At 41.9% G+C, this 19496-nt stretch overlaps 1 protein-coding gene across 1 annotated transcript in view; it reads right to left on the bottom strand.

Annotated features, from left to right (window-relative positions):
* The window catches only part of LOC102153776, a 28228-nt gene extending 20431 nt beyond the window's left edge, over positions 1-7797 (bottom strand). The window contains exon 1 of the mRNA XM_038587156.1: positions 7610-7797. Coding sequence (XP_038443084.1) covers positions 7610-7653 — 44 coding nt within the window. The 5' untranslated portion in view covers positions 7654-7797. The remainder of the gene's footprint in view (positions 1-7609) is intronic.
* Positions 7798-19496: the final 11699 nt, after the last annotated feature.

The following is a 19496-nucleotide window of genomic DNA, read 5'->3' as shown; positions in this document are numbered from 1 at the left end:
GCGCCTGCCTTCGGCCCAGGGCGTAATCCTGGAGTCCCGGGATCGAGTCCCACATTGGGCTCCCTGCATGGAGCCTGCTTCTCCCTCTGCCTGTGTCTCTGTCTCTCTCTCTGTCTCTGTGTGTGTGTGTGTGTGTCTCATAAATAAATAAATAAATAAATAAATAAATAAATAAATAAATAAAATATTAAAAAAGGAAAGGGGCCTAATGTCACTCTTCTGTGACTTGGAGTCTAACTCCTGGCAGATACACCTGGGACCTTAGTACATTGCCACGATGATTCCTGAAGCTTCGGCCGACGAGATAATGGCCTATGGCGGATAGGCTGGAACTGCCCGACAGATCACCGAGAGGAGGTCACAAAGTGAGGGAGGGAGAATGTGACAACAGATTAATATAAGTAACTAGAGAGTTTCGGTCTCGGACTTTCCTTCTGGGGTAGGGGGGCCAAAGGACACTTCCCTTGATTAAAGGAATAAGGAATGCACTGGTGAGAAGGGCAACACCAGCTTCCAGAAATTCCGCATAGCCATCCTCTGTATACCAGCCTTGCTGCCACGAAAGCCCCAGGCTTCCTTAGAAGAGAGGTGAAGGGCTCCGGGAGTAGGCCTCCTGGCCCCTCTGGTCTCCACCAGATTTAATCAGCCAGTGCCTCCCCTTGGGGCTGCATTTCCACTGCAGGTCAAGGTCCTGTAAGCCAGCCCTCTCCATGACGCAGCCTTTTCGCCTGCAGGTTCTGCTTCCTCCCCTTCTTCCCACATTAGTCCTCGGAGGCCCCTGTCACTAGCTCCACGGAGCGACCCTGTGACTGTGGGCTTCCCAACATCCCTCTTGACTTTGTCAATAATCTCTTTCCTTAAATTGATTAATTCAACTGTACCATCTGTTTCCTGCCTCGGCCCTATATACACTTACAGTATATTTGGAAAATTTTCCCAGAAACCTTAGAGGAACTGGGTGGCTAGGGAAAAGGAACGGGAGGAAAAATTTCCAGTGTACACTTAATGAATTTAGAACCACATAAATGCATCCCTTATCAAAATGAACATTCCACACTAATGTATACTTTTTAAAATTATTTATTTATTTAAAGTAAGCTCTATGCCCAACATGAGGCTTGAACTCACCACCCTAAGATCAAGAGTTGCATGCTCCACCGACTGAGCCAGCCAGGTGCTCCTCATGTATACTTTCTTTTTTTAAAAGATTTTATTCATTTATTTGAGAAAGAGAGAGAGAGCAAACAGTAGGGAGAGGGAGAAGTAGGCTCCCCACTGAGCAAAGAGCCCAACATGGGGCTTAACTAAGCCACGGAGGGGCCCCTCGTGTACACTTTTAATAGCAATGTTAAATTTCTAAGAGACAGGAGAGACAATGTGGCTTTGATATCATAAGCCTTAAACATGTGACACAGGATTTCCAGTTCTAGAAATGTATCCCCCAAAAAGAATTGAAGGTAGAAAACTTCCTGTACCAGGAGGATTCACTGCAATCTTTCCTTATACAAAAGAACATTTGCTAATAATGCCAGTGCTCAAGGGGGGCATTTAGAGAAAAACATATGACAAACATCTCTGTAGCCATCAAAGATTGTGCTTTTAAGAAAAATTTTAAAGAACACAGGAGAATGTCATGATAGAATGTTATAGGGCAGAAATAGAATACAAATGAGAGTGTATAAAACTTAGTAAAATATGTGTGTACATTAATCTCTTTTACCAGTGTAGGCAACCAGGCAGAGAATAGTTAATATTTGTATGCATCCAAGGTCACAGGGTTATGAATTTGGATTTTGGAGAATATGAATAACAGAATACCCAACTCAAAGAACTGAAAGGAGAAGTATTTCTTTTTCTCACCAAGATATCTGAGGGTGGGCAATACTAGGGTTAGTCTGGCTACTCAATTATGTCATTAAAGACCCCTATTCTTTCTTTCATTCCACTCTGTTGCCTTTAGCGTGTGAGCTTTTTGTCCTTGGGCTTGTCACCTTAGGTCACAGAATGACTGCTGCAACTCCAAATGTCACATCATCACAGGCAATGATCAAAGCAGGAAGGCCTTGGGAGCAAACTGGGTTCTAGCAAGCTCTTTGTCTGGGTTAGCTCTTGGGCATGGCTTGTACCCATGACACAACCAAGGGTTTCTCCAGATATATCTGCACTGCACAACGGGCTGTCTTATCATAACTGGACTCTTCTTGCTTAAATGACTTGAAACAAATGCAGAAAAAGAGTCAAGTTTCTAATGAATTCTCTTCATCTGGAAGATGAGTAAGTTGGACAAGATCATCTCTGAGGTCCCTTCCAGCTCTGCCAGGCTCTGATGAGAAAAAAGCCTGGCAGGAAACCCACCAAATTATTAGCTGCGGTGAATTTGGGATAGTGAAATCATGGAGAATTTTCATTTTCTTTTTTACAATTTCTGTTCTTGCCCAAATTTTCTGTAATGAATGTGTTATTTACGTAATGAGAAAATACATCATTTTTTAAATATCATAAACATTCTAAACTAGAAAACTGTTTTAAACGAACTTTGTAAAGGTAATATGTGGAGTTTTTAAAACTTGTCTGCCAAGAGTTCACCCTATTTTCATAAGACCTATTCCCATATTTTGACCACCCCACTGTATAGGTATAAATGTCACCTGCAGTTACAGTTATGGGCATCCTAGTAAAATAGTGGACATCACGCAGATGGTGAGCAAGCTATTTCTTCTCATGTGAGCTCGATTGCCTTAAACAACTGAAATTCCTCCAAGAAAAGATACAGAATATGTGGGTAAACTCATGATGCATTTGACTACCTAAAAAACCTAACTACAAATCACAGGATTGTGAAAGTGATAACATCTAGATTTATTTACAAGACATTCAGAACTGCATACCAATCTTTGTACTTTGTTTCTCATGGAAACTGAGTTGTCTTTCAACAAATTCCAAAGGTCTTTGGGTCTAATGAACCTCAAAAATTCCTTAACATTCATGAGACCCTGGCCTGTTAAGAAACAATAGGAAGGCGAGTTAATGCTTTTATTGGCAACAAATACCTGTCAGTTGAGTTTCCTATAGCGACAGACTCACTTCCTTCATTTTTGAGAAAATGTCTGCCAAATACCCACATTAGAAACACCATAGTTTGTCTCTATCAGTCTTTTTCATTTTTTTTTAAGATTTTATTTATTTATTCATAGAGACACACAGAGAGAGAGGCAGAGACACAGGCAGAGGGAAGCAGGCTCCATGCAGGGAGCCTGACGCGGGACTCGATCCCACGTCTCCAGGATCAGCCCAGGGCTGAAGGCGGCGCTAAACTGCTGAGCCATCCGGGCTGCCCCATTTTTCTTTCTTTTTTTTTTTTTTTTTTAATTAATTATGTAGGCTCCACACCCAGCGTGGAGTCCAACACCGGGCTCGAACTCACGACCCTGAGAGATGGAGACCTGAGCGGAGATCAAGAGTCAGGCGCTTAACTGAGCCCCGCAGCCATCCCTATTGGTCGTCTTTCAAGTAAAAATGGTGCTCCCTGAACAAAGCAGAGTTCAGTTCCCAACACAAACAATCCCACAAGTCCTTTGCTTGAAATGACAACCGACCTTTGGCACACAGCATAAAATCTGTCATTACACAAACTATTATAAATATGTGTGAGGATCGAATTTTTTTTTTTTTTTTTTTTTTTTTTTTTTTTTTTAGGATCGAAATTTAACAAAATTAACCAGATGCCTGTGGCTCAGAGGTTGAGCATCTGCCTTCGGCCCAGGGCGTGATCCTGGAGACCCAGGATCGAGTCCCGCATCGGGCTCCCTGCGAGGAGCCTGCTTCTCCCTCTCCCTGCCTATGTCTCTGCCTCTCTCTCTCTCTCTGTCTCTCATGAATAAATAAAATCTTCTTTAAAAAAATTAACCATTTTTACTGCACATTCAAAGACATTGTAAGTGAAACTATCCTTTTTGGCAGTGATGTGGAGATAAAGAATATAATGACTATTAGTGCAGTTTGGTGTCAGTTCCTTAATTTGTGTTTAGAAGTCAGCAATTGGGCAGCCTGGGTGGCTCAGCGGTTTAGCGCCACCTTCAACCCAGGGCGTGATCCTGGAGACCCGGGATCGAGTCCCACATCAGGCTCCCTGCATGGAGCCTGCTTCTCCCTCTGCCTCTCTCTTTGTGTCTCTCATGAATAAATAAATAAAATCTTCAAAAAAAAAAAAAAAGGTCAGCAATTTTTCCCACATTTGCTTTTTGCATTGACAACACAGAGAAAAATGCAAATACAGTCTCAGTATTATTATTTTGACCACATGGGCCCCCTGAAAGTATCCTGGGAACTCCCAGTGGTCTGCAGACTACACTTTGAGAACCACTGCTCTTGACTATGGGTAGGTAAAATTCAATTTGAAAAATAACCAAATTAAAAAGGGAAATAAAACCAGGACAAAAATAAATTGTATTTGTGAATTAACCAAAAAAAATTAGACTCTCAACCCTTAAATAAATATAATCTACATTATTAGTGAGTTCTGTAAGTTAAGTCTTCAGGTAAAAATAAATGAAAAGATCATTTGGATTCCTATACATTTTTTCTAAAAGAATTTATTTTTCTTACAAGGCAATATTCTATCACCCTTCCAAATTTTCAAAAACATAATTATGCAAGTTTGTTATATTATTCTTCCTTCCCGCTCCCCACTCCACCCTGAGTTTCTTGAGATCAGAGACTATATATTATTCATAACTGAAACTAACACTTGGCACATAGTAGATGTTCCATAGATGTTTGTTCTACCAAATGAATATATTTATCAATTAATCAAGAAACAATATGAGTTTTTAAACTTAAAACTGGAGCAGCCCAGGTGGCTCAGTGGTTTAGTGCCAGCCTTTGGCCCAGGGCGTGATCCTGGAGATCTGGGATCAAGCCCTGCATCCGGCTCCCTGCTTGGAGCCTGCTTCCTCCTCTGCCTGTGTCTCTGCCTCTCTCTCTTTCTCTCTCTCTCTCTCTCTCCCTCCCTCCCTCTCTCTGTCTCTCATGAATAAGCAAATAAAATCTTCAAAAAAATTTAAATTAAATTAAAACTGTAGGGGCACCTGACTGGCTCAGGGGTAGAGAATGTGGCTCTTGATCTCGAGATTGTAAATTTGAGCCCCACATTGGGTGTAGAGATTCTTTATAAATAAAATCTTTCAAAATAATTAAATTAAAACTGTACACAAGCTAGTTGAAATAAAAAACTAATATACAATTTTCTTCAGAGGCTGATATATTTAAAGAAGTTACCTAAAAATTTATCTCCAATGAGTTCATAAAGTATTGCCAATTAAAGAGAATTTTGCCCAGCATAATTTGTAGTCACAAAATTATTTAATTACTTCATTTTTCTCTGTTCTTATTTCTGACTCCACTAAATATCAAAAGCAGAATGTTTGCAATGCAAACATAAAGTCTGGTGCCCTGGGAATCTGTCTAGTTTCAGACTATCAGAATGATTTTTTGCCACATAAAAAGAACGGAGCCACGTCTAAAACACCCACACATAAGCAAGCACAAATGCATGCAGGCGTACACACACACCACAAAGAATGGAGGACTGGAAACAAGGCATATGACAAATGCACCAGAAGTTAATAAGGGACACCTATGTGTGTGTGTGTGTGCACAGGCATGTGCGCGTGTGCGTGTCTGTGTGTACGTGTGTGTTATTTTTTTTTTATGATAGTCACAGAGAGAGAGAGAGAGGCAGAGACACAGGCAGAGGGAGAAGCAGGCTCCATGCACCGGGAGCCCGACGTGGGATTCGATCCCGGGTCTCCAGGATCGCGCCCTGGGCCAAAGGCAGGCGCTAAACCGCTGCGCCACCCAGGGATCCCATGTGTTAGAGGAATGTAGTATGGTTCTCAGTTTCGTAATGCTATCTATTATCTTTTTTTTTTAATTTTCTTTAGCAATGTTAAGAAACTAGAATAGACCATAGAGGTCTTTGGTCCAATTCTACCAATTTACAGATAAGAAAAAGATGCCCAGTGAGCGGAAGTATAACCTATAAGACAATAAAAAAAGAAAGATACGGTATTTTGTCAATGCTTGGGCTCCCCTCTCAATGTCTCCCGCCTCAGCACATTTTATACATGAATGGAGATTCTGGGATTGTGTCCATTATGATCCTAAAAATAGTGAGATTGCTTTTTCTAGATTTGCTTTGATTCATCATTAATGTTTGGCCAGCTGTGTATGAATGAAGCCATCTCCTTGATCAAACCCTCATTCGAATAATTTTCTTTTTTTTTTTTTTTTTTTTTTTTTAATTTTTATTTATTTATGATAGTCAGAGAGAGAGAGAGGCAGAGACACAGGCAGAGGGAGAAGCAGGCTCCATGCACCGGGAGCCCGATGTGGGATTCGATCCAGGGTCTCCAGGATCGTGCCCTGGGCCAAAGGCAGGCGCCAAACCGCTGCGCCACCCAGGGACCCCTCGAATAATTTTCAAAACCAATCATTTCAGGTTAAGATACAGCTATGAGCAGCATGTAATGTGCATGATTGCAACTTGGAAGGGGTATCTAAAGGCACAGATCGCTGTTTAAAGAAGAGAAGAGAAATAGTGGGGCGCCTGGCTGGCTCAGGCAGTGGAGCATGTGACTCTTGATCTCGGGATTGTAAGTTTGAGCCCCATGTTGGGTATAGAGATTATTTAAAAATAAAATCTTTTAGGGGCACCTGGGTGGCTCAGTCAATTAAGCAATCAATTCTTGATTTCAGCTCAGGTCCTGATTTCACTGTTGAGAGACCCAGCCCTGCGTTGGGCTCCATGCTGAGCATAGAGCCTGCTTAAGATTCTCTCTTTCCAGGCAGCCTGGGTGGCTCAGCGGTTTGGCGCCTGCCTTTGGCCCAGGGCGTGATCCTGGAGACCCAGGAACGAGTCCCACATCGGGCTCCCTGCATGGAGCCTGTTTCTCCCTCTGCCTCTGTGTGTGTGTGTGTGTGTGTGTGTGTGTGTGTGTGTGTGTGTCTCATGAATAAATAAATAAAATCTTAAAAAAAAAAAGATTCTTTCCTTCCCTTTCCCTGTGCCCCATCCCCCACCACACGCACATGCATGCACTCTCTCAAATAAATAAATAAAATATTTTAAGAAATATTATAGTGGAACTTCACCATATATTCATTTAACTTACATGAATTAAACTATATGCGTTAAGCAAAACAGAATTGAAGAGAGAAATAATCATTTAAATATTAGTTATTTGAATATATTTAAATGTTAATAAGTTGGTATTTAAATATCAGATGATTCTGACCGTCTCATTCAATAAGACACGGATCTGATGTTCTCTCAGTTGATCTCTGGATGTAGCAGCTAACAAACGGTCATTCATTCAATATTTAGTGAGGACTTCCTAAGCCCCAGTACTGTTCTACATCCCAGGGATACAACAGTAAGCAAGATAAATAAGGTCAGTTGGAAAATGCCTGATGTGGGCTGGTTTGCCAGAGTTACTTTCTCAATGTCTCTGCTTCTGGTCTTGGATTTCCCATTTGTGTTATATGGTTGAGAGTGTGTCTCTTGTAAATCTCCCCCGCCACCCCCACTCTCTTGTACTGTTATTTTTACCTGATACTTGTTGACCTGCAGTGAAGGGCAGGAGACAAGAGCATTCTCTGATGATCTGATTGAGCCTCAGTCTTATAGGGCACCTGGGCGGCTCAGCGGTTGAGCATCTGCCTTCGGCTTGGGTCGTGATTCCAGGGTCCTGGGATCGAGTCCTGCATCAGGCTCCTCATAGGGAGCCTGCTTCTCTCTCTGCCTATGTCTCTGCCTCTCTCTCTGTGAATAAATAAATAAAATCTTAAAAAAAAAAAAGCCTCACTCTTAAACAGAGTCTCTGAGTCTCACAAGTGCTTTTGACTCTCCAGCTATAGTTTTGGCCTAGTATGTACTTTTTTTTTTAAGTTTATTTACATTTTTTGTTGTTGTTGTTGTTGTTAGGAATCTCCACACCCAGTGTGGGCTCAAACTCATGACAAGGAGATCAAGAGTCACGTGCTCTTCTGACTGAGCCAGCCAGGCACCCCTACCTAGTACATATTCTTGCCATTCCTTCAGAAGTAGAGTTTTTTCTTCTCTCTTCTCAACCGCACTGGGTTTTCACCAGTACCCTATGATAACTACTTTTGTTGTGTGTCCCCCTATAAATGTAGGCTTTTATATGATAGGGGAAGTAGAAAAAAGAGTTGAGCAGAGTTTTAGTAGTGGCTGCCGTTCTCTCTGCTAACCAGCGGCTTCATGGAAGCTTTGTCACCATTCTCCCTGAACTTCCCTATGAGTGCTTGGTGGGGTTTGTGGAGGAAAATCCTGCAAGAGGATCAAGTCCTCCAACTAGCTCACACTTGGCCGAATCCTCTTACCAGCTTAAACGGAGTCCAGCAGCATCTGCCCCAGAGAAACAAAACTTCGGCTCCTATATCTCCCTGCAAGAACTTGGCATTCCTCAGATCTTGGATAATGTGGTTGCCCTATAACCTCGGTTGTCTGGTTCATTCAAGAAAAATCACTGATTTCCAGTTTGTCCAGATTTTCCTTGCTGTATGGATGGAAGAGACTCTTTTTTTTTGTATATTTTTTTATTGGAGTTCGATTTGCCAACATATAGCATAACACCCAGCGCTCATCCCGTCAAGTGCCCCGCTCAGTGCCCGTCACCCAGTCACCCCATCCCTCCGCCCACTTCCCCTTCCACTACCCCTTGTTCGTTTCCCAGAGTTAGGAGTCTCTCATGTTGTCACCCTCTCTGATATTTCCCACTCATTTTCTCTACTTTCCCCTTTAATCCCTTTCAACTATTTTTTATATTCCCTGAATGATGAAACCACATAATGTTTGTCCTTCTCCGGTTGACTTACTTCACTCAGCATAATACCCTCCAGTTCTATCCGTGTTGAAGCAAATGGTGGGTATTTTTCATTTCTAATGGCTGAGAAATATTCCATTGTATATATAGGTCACAGCTTCTTTATCCATTCATCTTTCGATGGACACCGAGGCTCCTTCCACAGTTTGGCTATTGTAAAGATGGAAGAGACTCTCATGCAACTTTCTACATCTCTAAGCTAAAACCAGAAGTCCTTATTGGAGGGTTTTAAGCAGTGTAGTAATATGATTGAATCTACACCAAAAGCTCAGCAGGGGCTTCTGGCTGGCTCAGTTAGTAGAGCATGGGACTCTTGATCTCAGGGTTGTGAGTTCAAGTCCCATGTTGGGTGCAGAGCTTACTTAAAAAAACAAAAAAAGCTCACTATGCCTGTTATATGAATGGACTGTAGAAGTCTGGGGACAAGACAACAGAAAAGTAGAGAAACCAGACAGAAAGCTGTTGCATTTGTTCAGATCAAATGTGTTTGAGGCTTCGGCTTGGCTGCTAGCAGTAGCGATGGGGAGGGTGGATATTTCAGGACACATTCTTGAGGCATAGTAGAAAAGATTCTATGACATGGGATGCATTAATCGGGACCAACTCGTGAAACAAAAACCACAACAGTAATTTGCAATGGGAAAATTTAGTATAAGTAATTATTAACTAGCAACAGGAGCTTAACTACTATTAAGAAGAGTGAAGCTAGCTCTCCAGGAATGCCAATGAAGGAAGCAGCCGCTATCTCTAAGGCTTTGGGAGAGCATCCAAAGAAGGAACAAACTGGGAGAAGGACACCTCTTCAGAGATTCAGACCTTGTTGGAGAGGGTATGGTCTCCTGGATGACCAAGAAGTTCACTGAGGTGCTCCGGGCCTGGGATGACAAGCAAGAAGCCAAAATTCATGTGCCAGACTAACTCACAGCTGCCTACTGTGATGCTGGCAAAACTCATTAGTTCTTAGATTTGGTGGTAAATCCTGGTGAATATACCTGCAATTTGACTCAGCAATTCCATCCCAGGTATTTATGCAAGAGAAATGCAAACATATGTCTACAAAAAGGCATGAAAGAACTTTCTAGAATGATGGAAAAGATCCCCCTCTTGATCACAGCGGTGGTTATACAGTGTGTATACATTTGTCAAAAACCACAGAACTGAGCAGCCCCGGTGGTTCAGTGGTTTGGCGCTGCCTTCAACCCAGGGCATGATCCTGGAGTTCCAGGATCAAGTCCCACATCGGGCTCCCTGCATGGGACCTGTTTCTTCCTCTGCCTGTGTCTCTGCTTCTCTCTGTGTGTCTCCATGAATAAATCAATTTTAAAAATCTTCAAAAAAAGATTTAAAAAAATTTTTTAAAAAGCTCTTTATTTAAAAAAAAAAAACACGGAACTTTACACTTAAAATCAGTGTTGGGGGAAGGAAAGGATGTTGGAGAGAAAAGAAGAAGAAGAAAGTGTGAAATAGTTGTCTCAGATTTGGAAAGTGAATTTACTAGAGAAATATAATAGGATTAGCCAGGACTACTAAAGGCTTACTAGAGATTTGCGGTAACAAGTTTAAAGTAAGAGTCCTCAACAGAGGTTGTGTCATTTTCTCCAGCAAATTTCAGCTTCTTAGTCACTGATGTGGAGTAGTCAGTTCACTGACTATAACCAGGGTTAGAATTTTGCTAGGAGGACATGGTGAGGGGAAGTTGGGACATTTGCAAGACAAGGGTGACATCAGTGATAATCCAATGGATTAGAAAGCGAATACTTTATTTTTTTTAAGATTTTATTTATTTATTTATTCATGAAAGACAGAGAGAGAGAGAGAGAGGCAGAGACACAGGCAGAGGGAGAAGCAGGCTCCATGCCAGGAGCCCAACGTGGGACTCGACCCTGGGACTCCAGGATCACACCCTGGGCCAAAGGCAGGCGCTAAACTGCTGAGCCACCCAGGGATTCCCTAGAAAGCGAATACTTAAAGATATAGAATGTGTGTTTCACATAACATGGCCACAATCACAAGCCAATTATTTCATCTGGCACTCAAAAGAAAATTAACAATCTCTCCCAATAACAGAGGGAAAAATGTTTGCTTTGATTGTAGATGGTAACTGCCTAAGGGATATCCAATGGCAATTTTGACTTTACATGATTTTTTTCCTTCCTTACATGTTAACTGGGAAACCTAACCCCAGAGAGAGATGTGGCTTTACTATACACCAGGAGTGCATCAGTTACTGGTTGCCTCAAAAGAAACCACCCTAAAACTTAGTGACTTACAACAGCTGTTTTATTTATCCATGATTCTGTAGGTCAGCAACTGGGGCTACGTAGTTCTTCTGCTGGCCTTGTCTTATGCCATCTCAGTTATCTGGTGGCTCAACTGGGACTGAATGGCTTAAGATGGCCTCACAAACGCATTGGCAGTTGGTGTTGGCTATTCACTGGGCCACAAGTCTCTATCTGACTGGCTGGGGCTTGTTCACATGAAAATTGGATTCTAAAAGAAGCAAAAGGGCAGCCCGGGTGGCTCAGCGGTTTAGCGCCTTCCTTCCCTAGGGCATGATCCTGGAGACCCGGGATCGAGTCCCACGTCGGGCTCCCAGCATGGGGCCTGCTTCTCCCTCTGCCTGTGTCTCTGCCCCTCTCTCTCTCTCTCTCTCTCTCATGAATAAATAAAGTCTTTAAAAAAATAAAAATAAAAAATAAAAGAAGCAAAAGAGTAGGCAAGCCACAACGCACAAGCACTTTAACCAGCCTCTGCTTGTGTCACGTCTGCAATGTCCCATTGGCCAAAGGAAGTCACATGACCAAGCCTAGTGTCTATGGAGAGGGTGAAGAATTACCCAAGGGCAAACAGGGACTTGCGGTGCCTGGAAGGCTGTTAATTTTACCATCAACCACAAGGACATCAGGAGCAGTGCTTCCTTCCTACAGCCAGTAAATAACAGCTAAAACTAAACAGAAAAGTGAACCAGTCACGCTTCTAGAGAAACAATCATTTTCCTAAGAGTATTATAACCTACTCTAGGACGTCTGCAATTTTTCTCAATGTCACAAAATTCTAAAGACAATCAATTTGAAAATCCATGTGTCATTGAACATTTTGGGAAGAGAGAGGTCATACAGTTAGATGATGATAGTGTTTAGCAGCTTCAAAAACTTGTTAACTTGGCCCTTAAGCTTTGAATGAGCATATCTGTAGACAGGAGACTGTACCATATGACCTTTAATGTTCTTTTCCAGCACTAAGATTTTTATGATAAACCATTTAGTAATCAGTCTATTACAGCTCATTCTATCTTGGCTGAGAAAATGCCCTTTTTTCTTGCAAGCTTATCCACATACGCCTCTGCATAAAGCAGAATTCGGAGACAAATGACAGTTCTGTTTCATAATATTTGTCTCCTGACAGAAGAGGACCGGCTCTTGAGTTATTGCCTCATTAGTGAAAATAAAAATCATTGACAACTCCCAGGATTATGGGAATGGAAGTATTGAAACTTTGATTTACAAGGGTTATTTCTGACTTTCATTTTTCTTTGAACACCAGAAACTTGGCTTTCTCTGCCTCTACTCCTAGATCAGTGGAAAGGAAATCCTGAAGGTCAGAAGTTGAAAAACAATTTTAGGCACGGACAGAGAAGAAAAAAATTAACCATTATCACGTTTCATGATGATTAGAAGGAAAAATATAAATAATTTTCATTGTTCTCTGAAGAATTCCCTCTTATAGTTAAAATTCTTATTTCATATGACATCATGAGAAGAGAGCTTTGCTGACCCAGAATTACATCCCCAAGTTTTTTATTTGCTCTGCTGGCACAGCAAAGCTTATGGGCAACTTATAATTACCTGAGTGCCCAAAGGTTATAGATCAATCACTCAGGCTGCCAGTCATGCCAGCTCGCAAACCTGGGAATAGTCAGAGAGGGTTGGGATCTTTTTTCACTAAGGCAAGATGGCTTATTGTTAAATTTGGAGAAAAAACAGAGTGAAAGGAAAATGCTATTGAGCGTACTTAGTGAGAAACATCATTTATATCTGACAGTAGCACATTTTTAATAATGAGGCCAGCAGGGAAAAGACAGAGAGGAGGAAAGATCTTACAAGAAGAGTTCTGTTCAGTGAGCCAACTCAGCTGGTGTGAGGTGGACCCGAAAGTCCACAGGGGGAAAAGAACATTATATTTTAAAAATGCAGTGTACAGCGTTTACGTTCATTTTCAGAGGGAAAAAAGATGCTTGAGAGTCAACCCCTCCCACTGACTTCACCTCATCTCAACTCATTTATTTTTGTCAGCTAAAACGTCTGGGTTACACACATCTGAAATCTTTTTTTTTTTTTTAACAACTGAGCTTGTTTTTTTTTTAATTGTTCAAATATTCGACATCATCTTTTAAAAAACAGAGATTTCACTTTGCCACAGGTTAGTATTAGATTGAGTTGTATGGGATTGCCAGTATTCTACTATTTTTGGCTCTAAAACAGCAACTTCATTGTTTAGTTTCATATGTGTATCTATAAGTAATTATACAATAGCTATGTGATGCTTTGGTGTTCTCTATTTGTGAGGATAGGAAGAATTATTTAAGAGATGGTCCTCGGGCTATTAGACAAGCATTTGAGAAAAAGTAAAGTAGGAGCCCTACATCAATCCGTACACAAAAATAAACTCCGGGTATTACTATTTAGCTAAATGCTAAAAATATAGAAAATGAAGAGAATTTGGATATTTACATGATTTGGATATTTACATAGTTAAGTGCAAAAAGCACTTATCAAGGAAGCGCAGGGAAAAAAGCCATAATAAATTTAAGATGTTTTAAGTGCCAAACCCTCAATACAACTCTTTTAGAAACTCTGTAAATAAAATTAAAGCACAATCCTAAAGTGGGGAAAATATCTGCAACATATATGTTGGAAAAAAGCTGAGACCCATAATATCTAAAGAACTGTTAGCTATCACTAAGAAAGATAAACACTCTGATTAAAAACGAGCAGTTTCCAAAAGGAGACATACAAATCCTGGTAAACCTCCCAGTCAAAGATAAGGCGATTGAAAACATTAATGAGATACAGAGTAACACCTTTCAAATTAATAAAGTAAAAAGAATGACATCCCAAGCATTGGTAAGAATATAGGAAAATAAACGTTCTCATACATAGCTGGTGAGGGGACATTAAATACAAGCTTTCTAGTGGGCAATTTGCATCAAAAAATGTTAAAACTTTGTGTATCTTCTGAACCCACTTTTGCAAGTTAGCTTAAGGATAAAACCACAAATATGTCCAAAGTTACATGTGCAAGTATTTCATCACAGTGAAAAAAATGGAAATTAAATGTTTTGAAATAATGGCATTGTTCAGAAATCACAACACATATAAAGGAAAAGATCATGCCAGGGATTAAACCATGTTATAAAAATATTTCTAGACATGAGGAAAGATATACTACTTATGGGAAAAGGAAAAAAAGCAGGCCTGTTGACCTTTTAGTCAACAGATGCACTGTACACCCTGGGGTGGGGCAGGATCCACACCATAATTTGCACTGCATCCGGGAGCTCATTTCCTGGTCCTGGCTGATCTCCTGACACCTACGAGATACTGAGGTGAGTGAAGGTGGTGTCGTTAGCTACACAGAACATAATGCTATCCAAATTTAGCTCCTTCTCCAGAGTGCGGAATGGAGCATCTAGAATCATTTTGACACAGTTCTAGGTTGCTGTGGTAGTGGTGGTTTATGGAGGGGTGACATAAATCTGGCTTCACTAAACACGATAGGAGTAGTGGCCTCTTATTATCCCAGTGGCACTCCTCTCCCTACCCCGAACACTCCCATTCCCTTTATCCTGCTTTTTTCTTCTCCACATACATCACCTTCTAATACTTTCTACGATTTACATACTTATTATTTTTATTATCTGTCTCCCCCTACTGGTATGAAGGCAGAAATTCTTGTCTGTTTTATTCACCACTGTATATGCCCAGCACCCGGAACAGTACCGGGTCCACAGCAGGACCTCAATAAGTATTAAGTGAATGAATGAAAGGAAGGAAGCTCATATTTACTATATGCTTTCCAGTCATCGGGCACCTTAACTCAATCAGTGAAGGAGACCTTTTAGGGGAAAAAAGATCACAAGCCATATGTGGGGTACTGGGGAAAGGGAGGAGCAGTGGCTCACTCCCTTGGCCTTGATTGTGGTTTTGAGGGTGTTGGGTAAGATCTCATTAGCGACAAGTGGGACAAATGTCTCTTTTAATGCAAACATGGGGCGTTGCCTGTCTCCCTACCAATTGTGCTCAGGACACATTCTCCACTGAAAACACAATAAAGACGACCCCAAAGTGGGAGACATAGAGGCATCTCTCTGGTTCACTATATTCTACATTTAAAGCTGATGGGCCCTTCACCAATAACCCAGAATCCCAGCAACAGGGAGCAGAGGAATGGCATTAAATTATGTCTCAATAAGAATAGTTCCAATACTGAGCAGATATTCATATGGTGATCATTTCTCATGAATTTTTAAAAATCCACCTTTCGGGTTTCACTACTTAGAATCCCTCATTTGCTCTCTATATTCAAACTCGTCATTCTCAGAAGGTTCACACTTGTATCCTAGAAAGACCAGTTCTTTGAATCCTACCTCGTAATTACATTCATTGTATTTTCCTGCTGAGCCAGATGAGCTTTGCATTTGTTTAGGTAGAAGTGCAGTGAAGTTTAAGAACGTCTGTCCTGCCCTTCTCTCCCCCATGTTATCTGTCATAGCTCCTGCCTTTTGCTTCTTTTGCTGATCATTGGTTTAGAATGTGCCTACTTACAATGAATAACACCTTCATTTTCATGCATTAACAAAAGAAAAAGAGATGTCTCCTCCCGTGAGTACAAAACAGCCAGGTTTTACAACGTGAACAGGAACTTCAAAATTATTGCCAGTTCCTGACATGCAGATAATTCTTGTAGAATTGCAGTTTTTCCCGTCCAAATTATACTTGAAAAACTACCGGCTTCCTAGAATAAACTCTATGTAATGTCCAGCTCATACCACCCCCGCAATAACAGGAAGATTACTGCTTCATATTTCTCCCTTGAAAGGCAATGCAGTCTAGTTGATAAGAGATCAGAGCAGACACCGGAAAACCTGATTGTATTTATGACTCTATTTCTTAGATACTGCTCTTTTTTTTCTTTTCCTCTCTTTGCCTCTTTTCTCCCCTCCTCCCTGCTCCTTCTCAGCTCTTCTCTCCCTCCCCAGCCCCTTTCTCTCTCTCTCCCTCTCCTCTGCCTCTCTCCCTCTGCTTCTAAAATGAAATATGTGGGGGCTCAGTTGGTTAAGCGTCTGACCCTTGATTTCGGCTCAGGTCAAGATGAGGTGGAGAGATGGAGTTCCCCCCGCCCACTGCCTCCCTTGGGCTCTGCTCAGGGGGGAGTCTGCTTGGGCTTTCCTCTCTCTCCTTCTGCTCCTCCCCTCCTCTCTAAAATAATTAAATAAGTCTTAAAAATAATAAACTAAAATGAAATATTTGTTACAAATAAATTTATACTAGAAACCACAATACCGAGTGATGCCAAGAAGGTGGAGGAACTGGACTGGTCATACGTTGCTTGTGGGAGTATGAAATGGCACAACCATTTGGGGGAAAGGTTTGGCAGTTTCTTGTAACATTAAAACGTGTGACTACTACATGGTCCAGCAGTTCTGCTCCTAGGTATTTGCCCAAAAGAAATGAAAACATTCATCCACAGGGGCGCCCAGGTGGCTCAGTCATCAAGCATCTGCCTTCGGCTCAGGTCATGATCTCAGGGTCATGGGATTGAGACCTACATCGGGCTCCCTGTTCAGCAAGAAGCCCAATTCTCCCTCCGCCTGTGTGCTCTTGCTCTCACTCTCTCTCTCTCAAATAAATAAATAAAATCTTTAATTAAAAAAAAATGTATCCCCAAAAAAACTTCTAGAAGATGCCAGAACAGCTTTACTCATTTCTGCAAACTAGAAACTACATGAATGCCCATCAACACATAAATACATGCACAAACTGAGATGTTCACACCAGGGATTGCCCCTCAGCGTAAAAAGTAACGAACTGCTTGCCGATACACGCACTAACCTGGATGAATCTCACCAACACCATGGTGAGTGAAAGAAGGTAGACACAGGGACGCCTGAGTGGCTCAGTGGTTTAGCGCCACCTTGGTCCCAGGGCCTGATCCTGGAGACCTGGGACCGAGTCCCACGTCCGGCTCCCTGCATGGAGCCTGCTTCTCCCTCTTCCTGTGTCTCTGCCTCTCTCTGTGTCTCTCATAAATGAATAATTTTTTTAAAAGGAAAAAAAGAAGGTAGACACAAAGGAGCACATACTACATAGTTTTCATTTATGTGAAGTTTTAGAATGCACTAGACTAATCTACAGTGATAGAAAGAAGTTCACTAGCTCCCTGCAGCAGCAAGCATGGCCATGGTGAAAGGGATTGACCTCAAGGGGAATACGGAAACTTTCTGGTGTAGTGGGAATGTTTGTTATCTTTATTAGTGTAGAACTTTGAAGGTTCCTTATATGTGTCAAAACTTATCATACTATAAACTTAATACCTATGCATTTAATTGTGTGTGAATTGGATTTTGTGGGGCGCCTAGGTGGGTCAGGAGTTGAGCATCTGCCTTTGGCTGAGGTCCTGGGATCAAGTCCTGCATCAGGCTTTTCATAGGGAAACTGCTTCTCCCTCTGTCTGTGTCTCTGCCTCTCTCTGTGTGTCTCTCATGAATAAATAAAATCTTTTTTTAAAAAATTGTATCTCACTCAAGTTGACTGAAAAATTCCTACTGGATCGTAGGCAAGAGTTTAGGGGGAAAAAAATTCCCCAGAGTGCACAGGGGATCCTGTCTGTAAGTTCACATAACAGTGGGGCTCAAGGAGGTGGTTGCATCAGTGAGGTGGCGGGTATGTTGATGAGGTTCCTACTACCTGTTCCATCAAACTCAACAGACAGTGACGGCTTGAGTCTGTCAGATAGCATGTGGGGAATCACTAGAGATATAAAAATGAATTTCAAAATCCCCCACTCTCAAGTTCGTGGTAATTCTTTTGGGTCTAGTAGTGATAGAAAAAGGGGGGGTGGCATGAGCTCAACTGGTTATTGTAAAATAAAGAATAAAAGGGTACTGTGGGATCATACTTAACACATCCTTAGTCAATTCACAGAAATGTCACAACCTATTGTATGTCTTATTTATGTATGGTCCCTAAGTCCTCCAGAAAGAATTTTGAGGGGTACTTTGTGTCCCAAGAATGGATTGGCACTGGGATTAAGACTCTTTCACAAAGAGGTTGGGACAGGGTTGCCTTCCCTCCCCTGGGGAAAAAAATGACCACGAAAGGAAAAAACAAGCCTAAGAGAGTGGTGACTCAAAGGATGGCACCTAATCTGAGACACAGGGGTAGGAATGATAGAAGATAGTTAACAAGATCATCAAGATCAGGGCTATAGGGACGCCTGAGTGGCTCAGCGGTTGAGCACCTGCCTTTGGCTCAGGGCGGATTCTTGGGTTTGAGTCCCACATTGGGCTCCTTGCATGGAGCCTGCTTCTCCCTCTGCCTGTGTCTCTGCCTCTCTCTCTCTCTGTCTATCATGAATAAATAAATAAAATCTTTAAAAAAAAAAAAGATCAGGGCTATAGAAAACAGCCTCACATGGTCGTACTCTAGGTCTTTATTAATTTTTTTTTAATTTATGATAGTCACACACAGAGAGAGAGAGAGAGAAAGAGAGAGAGAGGCAAAGACATAGGCAGAGGGAGAAGCAGGCTCCATGCACTGGGAGCCCGACGTGGGATTCGATCCCGGGTCTCCAGGATCGCGCCCCGGGCCAAAGGCAAGTGCCAAACCGCTGCGCCACCCAGGGATCCCATCTAGGTCTTTATTAAGCAGAGTTGTAAAACTGGAAATGCAACTGTATTCATCAGAGTAGGTTATTTCAGTGGCTTCACATAATAAAGTTTCTTTCTTCCTCCCTCCAAGTGCTATGCAAACATTCTTGTCTGAACAGCTGTCCTGGACCACTGTCTTCCAAATGATGACTCGGGAACCCAGAGGCTTTCATTTTGTAACTCCAGTAGCTCTGGTGCCATCTAGTTAATAGATGAGGAGACAAACATAAAGATCATTACGTGGAATTTTTTTTAAGATTTTATTTATTTATTCATGAGAGACACAGAGAGAGGCAGAGACACAGGCAGAGGGAGAAGCAGGCTCCTTGTGGAAAGCCTGATGTGGAACTCGATCCCAGGACCCCAGGATCACACCCTGAGCCAAAGGCAGACACTCAAGCACTGAGGCACCCAGGTGCCACTATATGGAATATTTTATAGGTTAGGCAGAGAAGTGGCATACAACCATTCTGCCCAAATCCCCCAGACCAGAACTCAGTCACATCATCCCACTTAGATGCAAGGGTGGTTGAGAAATTTGGTTTATGGGCAGCCCGAATGGCTCAGTGGTTTAGCGCCGCCTTCAGCCCAGAGTGTGATCCTGGAGACCCGGGATTGAGTCCCACGTTGGGCTCCCTGCATGGACCCTGCTTCTCCTTCTG

This window comes from Canis lupus, chromosome X, assembly GCF_011100685.1.
Source record: "Canis lupus familiaris isolate Mischka breed German Shepherd chromosome X, alternate assembly UU_Cfam_GSD_1.0, whole genome shotgun sequence".
NCBI classification, from domain to species: Eukaryota; Metazoa; Chordata; class Mammalia; order Carnivora; family Canidae; genus Canis; species Canis lupus.
Note: the sequence above shows the minus strand (reverse complement) of the source record. Positions and strands in the feature narration are given on the sequence as shown.